General features: G+C 37.4%; 1 protein-coding gene across 2 annotated transcripts; it reads right to left on the bottom strand.

Moving 5' to 3' along the window:
* Positions 1-2,284: 2,284 nt before the first annotated feature.
* On the bottom strand, positions 2,285-10,678 carry slc23a4 (solute carrier family 23 member 4). Of its 2 annotated transcripts, none has more exons than XM_056766253.1 (13): positions 10,627-10,678; positions 8,671-8,796; positions 7,765-7,902; positions 6,993-7,150; positions 5,666-5,825; positions 5,388-5,569; positions 4,972-5,092; positions 4,724-4,880; positions 4,143-4,396; positions 3,721-3,885; positions 3,526-3,634; positions 3,194-3,289; positions 2,285-3,078 (listed from the first exon to the last, which is right to left on the bottom strand). In XM_056766253.1, the coding sequence occupies exons 2-13, from the start codon at positions 8,716-8,718 to the stop codon at positions 2,813-2,815; spliced, it is 1,854 nt and encodes a 617-aa protein (XP_056622231.1). In that variant the 5' UTR covers positions 8,719-8,796; positions 10,627-10,678; the 3' UTR covers positions 2,285-2,812. The 2 variants fall into 2 exon arrangements, with proteins under 2 accessions (XP_056622231.1, XP_056622232.1); XM_056766254.1 differs by lacking the exon at positions 10,627-10,678 and adding an exon at positions 9,252-9,299.
* Positions 10,679-10,935: the final 257 nt, after the last annotated feature.

Raw genomic sequence — 10,935 nt, forward strand, 5'->3', positions numbered from 1 at the left:
AATACATGTCATTAAAACATGACCGTTTAATTTTTTTAATTTAACGTAATGTCATGTTAATTTTTGGTTTGTGTCCTGAAAGCGTCATTACTGCTGTTGTTTTCATTGCTAGATATGTCTCTTTTTCTCATTTATAATGTTAATCCCTGTTGAACATAGATATAATTTGCATCCGTTTTCCTTTCAACACAGTACATGTTTTGGGCCTTATTCCTGATTTAATGGTTTTCTTTTTAGTCTTCTGCAATAACTGCAATATATAACATCCCACCAAAAGCATTCAATACATCACCGGTAGAGCCCCACAGAGACCTTCGTTTAGAATTTCTATGTTGATTTATATTGTTTTTCGGCTGCACTTTCATCACCGCTTGCTCATAACAAATATTTTCCCTTTACATTACCCCTTAAGACGCTGTGTCAATATATTTCTATCCCTTAATGCTTTCATGCAAAAGTGGATTCATTTTCTTTGACTACTTTTATTGGATTATTAACTCCGTAGTTCTCAATCCGGGGGGCATGCTTGACCCCCTGGGAGTCAAGCACAACCACAAAATGTATGGCCCCCTAGATCCATTTTGGGAAATTTTATGAAATAAAAATGTATCCTAAATTTCATGTCAGACATCAGAAAAATAAGACCGCCATCCCGAATAATTTATGTTCCAGCATTTTGTATAACTGAATATCTTTTTGGTTTAACAAAAATTCTAAGTATAAGATTTTAAGTCTTTTTTGTGGCGACCGCAGAGCGATGCACCCTACACAAAGGGGGCCTCACAACAAAAAAGTTAGAGAACCACTGATTGAACTGTACCATCTGCTTTTTTTAATACTGACCTCCAAGTACAAACTTCAACAGGAAACCGACGCATGGAGAAATCCATATGCCACAATTAAATTAATTGCGTTATTATTGTTTTATTGGTACACACAGATTTATATTGCCACAAAACATACTGAACACAATACATGTGTTTTGATGGATCAATAAGATGCATTGTGTATGGAAAGGACACATTTTCCTGCGTTTATTTTGAAATGCTAAACATTTTGAATCATCCTTCTGATGTGTTTGATCCAATTGTGCATGCGCAGTCGGTTCCGATTTATGGTACGGTCACACCTGTCTTTTTGCTCCATTGACTTCCATTAATATGCATGTGAATGCGACAGACCAGAAACGCAAGCTTCTGCTGCAATGTTGAGCATGTTGCTGGGTTCTAAAGTTCAAGTTTGGTGAACTCTGACCTACGAATTTGCATCACGTGAAGAGGTGCAACCATGGATTCGTCACAGGCCCTCTTCCATTCTTGAACTAATTTACTCGTCCTGCTCCCCATCCATATTTGCAGCTGCATACGACCAATAGTTGCGTGCTCAAACTGCAATGTCACCGCGGCTTTAACACGTGGTTTGTGTTTATAATGGGTGTCACACAAACATGCACACAGTTGTAGTTGCATCTGTAGGCCCATTGTTCTGTTTCTTCGAGTTTCTTTCATCATTAGTATAATAACTGAAGTGTGGAAGGGCATTTTTTCTTCTGTGACGTATAGACTTGTCTTTCTGATCTTCTGTGTGAACACCATCCGTTAAGAAGTCTTAAGTTAGATCTGAAATCAGTGAATGTTAACTGTTCCAAAGTCCAAACTTAAATCCAGGCGTGACCGCGCTTTTGCGGTAGCCGCACCTAAACTCTGAAGCAGATCCCTTCCACATTAGAACTGAATACAAACTTTTAAAGTAAAGTTAAAAATGTATCTTTTTGTTATATCTTATGATATCTGATGTTTCTTGTTGTATGTTGTTGTCATTTCAATTGTACTTTTAACATTGTACAGCACATTGGTCAATCTAATTGTTTTTAATTGTTCTTTTTTACAAAAAAATTGAGAATGACGTGAGCCTGCGGTGTAACTGGTAGTCAAATTTAATAGGAAAATTCTGTTGAATAAAATTGTTTTTTAAAGTTCACTGGTATCTGGACGGTTTGATGTGATCGCTATATGACTAGAGCAACAAGCAGGGCCTTACCAGATATACCTTTGAACATGAATTCAAGAATGCTGGACGTCTTTAGGCTATATGTTAAAAAATGAACTGTAAGCGACTTCAAAAATGAGTGCCATGCAGCTAAAAGGATACTTTGAATCTTTTGACCAGTCGTTTCTCAAAACTGGATGAGTAGGAATAGCAATATCTGTATAGGCTAAAAGTCATTGTATGAGGATGCAACAACCAAAGATATGTACTGTAGGTTGTCATGTATTGTCTTTAATCATAAATTGCAAGATTTCTTTTTTCTTTTTTTCTCTTGTAGTAAAAAGGGTAAAAACAAGGTTAAAGAAATGACAAATGTCAATTGTGAAAAATTGTATGGCTTTAGAATTAAAAATGTGTGTACAAAATACAACATAGTATCAATATAATCTCTCCACTAAAATGAGGCATAAAAAATAATTAAAAAGACAGATATAACATGGTAAAGCATTTAGATAAATGTTAAATGAGGCACTTATATGTACAGTATATTTTAAATCACCCCCTAAAGAGCCAACAAAAAACCTGAGTCAAATTGTCGATTTAACTTTAAACACTACTATAATACTTTAAGATAATTCTTTGCTTTATCGATCCAGTGTTCATTAAGCATAAAATGTGATGAAATTGTCTCATTCAATACAAAAACACAAGTCCTGTGTCGGATAAGAAATATAAGGTTTTCTTAAGAGTTCTCAAAATGAGACGTCACAGTAGCTGCCTCCCAGTTCAGTGCCTTTTCTATTTAAAACCACACTTTCACATATTATAATGCCACCCCCACTATAATGTGTGAATCATCTTTGTTAGGTTCTGTTTTGTTGTCCAAAGAGTCCACGCTGGATGGTGTGTCATCCTCCACAATGGGTTTGTGTGAAGGGCAGAAGGGCACATATTTGGTCCAGGGGAAAGATGAGAGGCCGGCGCTTATACCGAAGGGCAGCCCGTAAACATCATCACTTTCCACGGTGTTGTCCGATGCTTTGTGGTGGACTGTGTTCCATGCAGTGATGCCTCGTTCGCGTTTTGTTCCTGCAATACAGTGTTTTGCATTTTGAGCATACCAAGATCACTGTACGGCTATTTTTATTGACTTGTGATTTTTTTTGGATGGTTTTTAAACCCATGCAGAGAGTGTAGAACGTACCGGGTATTGTGTTATCCAGAAAAAAGCCAAAGAAACCTCCAACAAACATGCTTGTTGTGAGAAGTACTTGAAGCACCTGGTCCAGTTCAACAACGCCTAGTGAAAATTAAAGCATGTGGGAAATGTTAAGACCGGTTACAATTTTTTTTTGCTGGCCATTGTGTTGCTTTCTTTGTGTTTCTAAATAAAATGCTCTAGATGGACGATTTCAAAATAATGCTTTTACAAAACAGTGGGGTTAGGCATCACAACTGTGTTGACAAGTGTGTTCTCAGTGCTAGGATTGGATGTGGCTACTTGCTGACCTAAGATCATTCATACAGTTTATGTACCTGTAGCAATGGCTGTGGGGTTTTTCAGTATCCAGTTGGGAATCACAAGTCCAGTGAACATGGAAAATCCGAAGATGAAGATGTTGCGTGAGGAATTCATGTCGGTGTACTAAATGAAAAGGAAGTCACATTAATGTCGTAGGTACTTCTTTTGGTTAGTGTTTTGCTTTTTTTGCACAAGGCCTCGATATCTACCTGTAGGTTTGAACATCCGGCAGCAGTAATGACCCCAAACATGACCAGAAACATCCCACCAATGACAGGTGTTGGTATTGTAGTGAATATGGCTGCAATTTTCCCAAACATTCCCATTACAATCATTAAAAATCCACTGGCCACAATCACCATACGACTGCCAACCTGCAGTTTAGACAAAATGTTAAATGCTCTCTTATTTGTTAGTCACATTGGATAAAGGTGTCTGCTAAATGAATAAATCTAACACTAACATAAACATGACACACAAGTTATAACATTTAAATTGGTCATAAAAGATGAAAAAGACCCTAACATACAGCAGAAGGGTCTCGTATAACCCTGTTTTGCGATAGCCAACTGGCTTCACATTTTGATTGACCAATCAGAAATGAGTATGTGATTGTTGTGAGATCTTGTACCTTGGTGATCCCCAGAGCTCCTACATTTTCACTGTAAGACGTGGTGCCGTTTCCTGTGCCCCAGGCACCTGCCAGGAGACATCCAATACCTTCAATGCCAATGCCCCTGTTGATGCCATGTCTGGGGGGTGGTGGGGCACCAGATAACCTGGCACAGGCGTGATAATCCCCCACTGATTCAATCATTGAGGATATGACCCCTGCCAGGATTCCAAAAACCCCGGCCAGGCTTACGGTTGGTACACCCCATTGACCTGGAAATTATATATATAGCCTTAATTGTACATTATAAAAATGCTGATTATCTTTAACACACAAACAACTATCTCAAATGTATTGTTCATCATTTATTCATCCTCATGTTGTTCAAAACATGTATGGTTTTCTTTCTCCTGCAAAAACAAAAGAAGATATTTTGAGAAATGTCTCAATGTTTTTATGTCCACACATTGGAAATCAGTGTTGTTTAGTTACCAACGTTTTTCAAAATCGTCTTTTGTGTTCTGTAGAAGAAAGTCTGGAATGACAGGGGTGATTAAATAATGACAGAGTTTTTGGGAGAACCTTTAATACTGCAATACCTGGATAAGGAAATCTAAACCAAGGAGCCCTCCCAATAACATCCCCTTTAACATCAGTGCGGGCCAGATAGCCATATTGGACAGGGTCAGAGGGTAGGACGTTGTAGATTGTCAAGATGTAGCAAATCAACCAAGACAGAGTAATTCCTAACAGGACCTGAGGAATCACACGAAAAAAAAAAAACATCGTTTGAGAAGATCAACCCTACTTTTGTGATGCATTTAGAGGCAGAATTTGAATGACTTACAGGTAGAATCTGAAATATGTACATCCTGGTGGTGTGAAACTTCTTGGCATTGCTGTATGTCGGGAAGGGTATGGGAATATGGCGGAGGTACTGAGAGAAGATCACGATTGAACATGTTGTCCTGCAGATGACAAATAGATGGGTGTTATGGTTGTGCGTCTACATTTGTGTATAAATAGCTTACGAGAGCTTAGCCTCCAACATCTCAAACCTTTACCATCATGAATACGAGCAACATAATACGAGTCAAACTCCCTTCTTTTTTTCTGTTTTTGTTCTGTTACAGGTCAGAGTTCAACGTGAACATTGGTAAACAGCACAAGATGTTACATTGGAAATTAGCTCTTCTGTGTTGCCATGGGTATGAACAGAACAACTGTGGTGTGACACACAGATGGAGTTATAACACTACACACATAGCAGAGATGCCCCAGTGGTGTCCTGCATTCATGCCAGCAGAGTCGAACAGCGATAGGCCGATCAGCGAAATGGTTGGTGCGATGGTCAATGGACCAATAAAACGCATGAAGAGGCCAATAAGACCGGTGAATCCCACCAGCACTTGAAACAAAGATCCAACCATGATCGATCCCTGAAGCTATGCAGAAAATAAAACAGAAAGGGGAGTTTTATCATGGCTTAACAAGGAAGCTTGGAAGGATGTCTGATTCAACCAGGGTGTTGTGATACTCACCACCTGCATGCGACTCTGCCAAACTTGAATGAATTCAGGTGAGGAGACATTGACCAAACTGGAATTCTGTGTCCAAGCCGGGCAGCTCCACTCGGGCATTGAAAGCAAAGCCATGCAGGGTGAAAGAAGCGTAAACGTCCCACCCTGGAGAATGGGTAACCTTGTAATATAAAAATAGAAGAAATATTGCAAATATAATATGATGCTTATGAAACTTAGTGATGTGTTTACAACCCTTCTCAGCAATCATCATGAAAGTACAGAACTTAAGGCCAAAAAACAAATTATTGCACATTTTTTCAAATCATTTCCAAACTCTATGATTTCTGACTAAGGGACTTAAATGTACTCATGTAACCTACCCTGAAGCAAGGGTGCCAAAATGAGTGAATGAATATGACTGTACAGTAAGATTTAAAGTCATGCGGCCGGATTAAAATCTTCTGAAACAGCCTGTAATGCCTTTACTGTCAAATGAGTGTGTGGGCACTCTTATTTTAGTCGGTTACCAAGTGATATTCAGAGGAATTATTATTGTTTTGTTCAGTTGACAATAGCTGAATTTAAACAATCATACAGCTTTACACAAAAGGGAGCTGCACGGTTAAGAAGAGGCCAAAGGAATGTGGATTTTAAATGTGATGAACCTTTAAGCTAATAAAATGGAAAATTCCTAATCTTATTAAGGTTTCTGGCTGCTGCAGAAATGAATCTGACCGATGCCCCACATTCTTCGGAAATACATTCCTGTTTCATATTTGTCATGTTTTATTAAAATACAAGTATGTCACCCGTAATGCTCCTGAGGACCAAGTAGGTTTGTTGAGTTAGCATATTTCTTTTAAGGTCCAGAATCAGCTCAAACAGAAGAATACAATAGAGATTTAGCCTAAAACATCCAGAGGCTTATGAGATTGCTTAGGCGACACTGCAAAAACTTTTCTAGGTCAATGAACCCTTGGTTTGAAAGTTTGGATTATATTGCTGAATAGGAGATGGCCTCTTTTGCCATGAAGAACGAAAACTGCACAAGAAAGTCAGAAAGGTTTGAAATGACATGAAAGTGAGGGAATGAAGACAGAATTTTCTTTTTAGACTGAACAATCCCTTTAAAGTGCTTTTGACACCATACAAAAGATGAACAGATTCTCTGAAAAATCACGCATCCATTAAAATCTAAATAATCCTTCAAAACGCTCCTTCAAGCTTTAAACTCTGTACATTTAACTTGGCTTTATAATATTCTCACGGTTTTGGTATTTTCTTGTGCTGTTCATTAGGTTTCCAACGAAGAACATTTTGCCAAGACCGAGTTAAAGAGCCGTACCTCACTCCAAAAGTGACCTGTAGTAAGGTGCACAGCCCTGACACGAAGAAGATGGTGCTGATGAGGTGACTTTGAGTGAGTCCATCATGTTGTAGACACAAGCCCTGAGACAGGATCAGAGGAATGGCAATAATGCCACCGAAAGCTGTAAGACAATGCTGGTGGAGAGAGAGGACGTGTGTGTTGTTAAGAGTAGTTTTAAAATCTTAAATTCATCTAAAAGCATGCTGAACAGGCAGTTTAAAAACAATTTCTTGAAATAAAAAAGACCTAAGCACACACAATGTTCAATTTTGTGGATTTTTCACTGTTTTGGGGTGTTTTCACACATATAATAATAATATAAAATACAATAATAAAATAAAAATATTTTTTTAAATGTAAATTGTTGTTTTCGGTTTAAAGGACCATAGCGTAATTTTCAATGCATTATTGGGTTAAGATTAACCCACCGTGTTCATTTTTAACCAAATTTAGGTCCCTTTTTGACCCAGCGCCGGGTTGCCAAAATAACCCAAATTGGGTTGTTTTTAACCCAGCATTTTTAAGAGTGTACCTTCTAACGTAAACAAATGTTATGTGGCCCAAATTTAACATCCGGTAGACCTCCACAAAGAATCAATGACTGTTGAGCAGTTTTCATTTAATACAGTTAATATAAATTAAAATAAATTAAATATAAAAGAAATTGTATATTATAACCGAACTCGGACCGAAAGTTAACTTCATCACAGATATGCATTCGATGAAACCATCCATACATAGTACCAACCTGAATCCCCAAAATAATGCAGAGGTACCATGGTGGAATATCCGTGACACAGTATGCCAGTTTATTTCTTTCTCCGTCCTGTGAAAATGTATCGTTATCTTTTTCGGGCAACTTTCCGAATCGATCGACACCTTCAACCTGAAAAGCAAAAAAGCTTTTTTATATGAGCTCTTTTTTTTAAAAACAAAAACATGATTTAATGTGAGCGATTGAACCTTACAATGAGAGGTTTTTTGGGTTTCAGATAGAAATAGCTCCATATAGTAACGACACAGTTTCATTTGGTACTTTTTTTAAGAAAATATACATTTCTTTAAGGAGTGATTAAAGATGAGCAGGCCTACATACTATATGAATGTAAGTGTTATAAGTTCTCTAAACACACACACATCTACTACCTCTATCTATCTGAATAAGGACATGTACATTGAATGTTTATTTGCACATCTTTCTAAACCACACTAAATAAAATCCTTGCATTACAACAATTATTGTATTAGAATTGAAAACAAAATTCTTCTACGTATAAAGTGTTTACAAAAGAATAAATCCCAAATCTGGCAGAGAATAGCGATGGCAACGTACAAACACAAACAAAGTGCTTTAGTCACTGGAATGTGGAGCAATAAGTATGACCGAAACATGAACCCTTCGGTCAATCTTCCGTTACAATGTGGTTGATAAGGAAGAATTATCACATACAATTTATTTTTATCACTGTGTTTGTAAGGATCATATAACCTCTCACTGACATAACAACTAGTAACAAAAACAAAACCCAATACACACCTATAATAATAAAGAATTACACAATATTGAATCTGATCTTAGTTCTCAGACTCATCGTAAATACAATTGAGTAATTTCTGTAAATCTAATGAGCTTTTCATAACGCAAGATACTCACAGAAAACGCAAAGTTGTCCAGATCCTCGCTGTCTTTCTCTGGAGCCATGAGCGTGGTGTTGAATTCTCAATGGGAATCCTAACAACGAAGTTTACCAGATAGAGATAAAGAGTGAGAGAGAAGGGGCTAGTTAAGGACAGTATTAAAAGAAAAGATGAGGAGAGGAAAGGGAAGGAAAGGAGGGGATAAGATAGAGGCACGAGACAGGTCAGTGGCTGCTGATGATTGTGAAGGCAATGGGACCAATCAGCTGCTCATGTGAACTTCATTTCACCACAACTAACAGGCAGCTGATCAGAGCCACGTGCTGGCGGAGCTAAACTCCTTCTGGATTATAAGAATACACAAACTAATGTGTGCATGTGCACCAGTGCATTTGCCTGTGAAATTAATCATAATGCATTTTTATTACACATATAGTACCTTAAAGGTAGGGTTCACCCAAAAATAGATATTCTGTCATCATTTATTAACCCTCATGCAGTTCAAATCCTGTAAATGACTCATTTTTCTGTGGGACACGTGTAAGAAGATGCATCAGGGGTTTTGTGTTCATCCATGAAAGTAAGTGGTTTGATCACCTTCAAAATATCTTCTTTTGTGTTCTGCAGAGGAACGCCATATATCACCCTGGACAACAAAACCAGTCTTAAGTAGCACAGGAACATTTTTAGTAAGGGGTAAAAATTACAAATGTTTCTTTTTGCCAGAAATCACTAGGATATTAAGTAAAGATCATGTTACATGAAGATATTTAATACATTTCCTACCGTAAATGTGTATAAACTTTCTTTTTGTGAGTGAATGGCCTGCTACAGTGCCTTAGATTAACAATTTCAAAGGCGATAGATTTTTTTGCACCCTCGGATTCCAGCTTTGTTAACAGTTGTTGTTTCGCCAGATAGTGTCCTATTCTAACAAACCACATATCAATAGAAAGCTTATTTCTTCAGCTTTCAGATGACGTAAAAATCTCAATTTCGAAAAATTGACACTTAAGATTAAAGTTTTGTCGTCCAGGGCACATATTTGCAGTAGATGATGACATTTACATTTAGTCATTCAGCAGACGCTTTAATCAAAAGCGACGTACAAATGAGGTCAAAAATGGAAGAAATTGGAACAACATAAGGACAACAAAAAGCATGAGTGCAATAAAACTGGTCTCATACAGCCTACCACAATATACAAAGCTATGTTTTTTTTGTTCGTTTTGTGTAAGAGTATAGAAAAGAGATAGAAATCAGAACAGATCGGTCAGGTGCTGACGGAAGATATGTGTTTTCAGCAAATTCTTAAAGATGGCTGCAGAATCTGCTGATCTTGTAGCAGCGAACAGATCATTCCACAAATCTGGAACCGATCCAGAGAAGGTTTGTGAGAGATTTTTTTACTGAATCATGAAAGGATTTACATTCTTGGGTGGATTATCCCTTTAAAATGGTCCCTTTGTGGAATTGTGGAGGTACTTCTGCAAAACTGTTGACTGTATTAATCTAATAGGTTTGAAAGTAAAACTACAATGGCAGGAATAAGGTTGAACTTTGTTCTCGGGACAATTTTTCATTTATTTTAGGTTAGGAACTTCTTGATACAATTTGTCGCGTGTTTTATATCTTGTGATTGTATACATTTACAACTTTTGTTATACAAAAATTAAACTGTTTTAGTTTTTTGGACTGTGTAATCCAAACATTTTTCAATTGTTTTTTAATAAGCGTTTCCTATTATGCCTGCTCATTCACTACAAAGGATGCACTGCCGAGCCAGAGATTACCAAATACTAGACTACTGATCACATGTTTAGCATTTTGGAGACACTAAAATAACAAACATAGTCTTTCTTTCATCACTTCCACCCAGCAGGATGCCCGACAGCCTACATATCTGTCTGACATATCTCTGAAAATATTTCAATGTTCCTTAATAACTTATGAAATCATGCCATGTACTTACCTTAATGGACATTCCACCGATGTGAATCCTTTTTTGTGTTGACAGACCTCTCCTAGGTAATGATTGCGAAAGGAAACAACTCAAGGAAGTTGTTCACATCGTACTCATAGCATCTGACCTTTCCCCTATTTGATTGGGCAAACATATGGAGACTTATGTTTAAATGCCAATCAAATTAGTGTGAATTGCTGCAGCACTTAATGATATATAATGGAGAGGGTTGTGTCACAGAGTGTCTTGGAAAATGAAATCATGTGCAGGTTCATACTGTAAAAACGATTCTGTACAGTGGGTCATGAGTTTAGCGCC

The sequence above is a fragment of the Triplophysa dalaica genome, chromosome 14 (genome assembly GCF_015846415.1).
Source record: "Triplophysa dalaica isolate WHDGS20190420 chromosome 14, ASM1584641v1, whole genome shotgun sequence".
NCBI lineage: Eukaryota > Metazoa > Chordata > Actinopteri > Cypriniformes > Nemacheilidae > Triplophysa > Triplophysa dalaica.

Bases quoted from the DNA above. Each gene is read 5' to 3' on its own strand.
- slc23a4 (XM_056766253.1), bottom strand. From the start codon at position 8,718: ATGGCTCCAGAGAAAGACAGCGAGGATCTGGACAACTTTGCGTTTTCT. The intron at 5,093-5,387 runs GTGTGTAGTGTT...TGTCATCTGCAG, and splicing joins CACTGGGGCATCTCTGCTAT to GACAACATGTTCAATCGTGA. The intron at 3,290-3,525 runs GTACATAAACTG...AATTTTCACTAG, and splicing joins CCCCACAGCCATTGCTACAG to GCGTTGTTGAACTGGACCAG.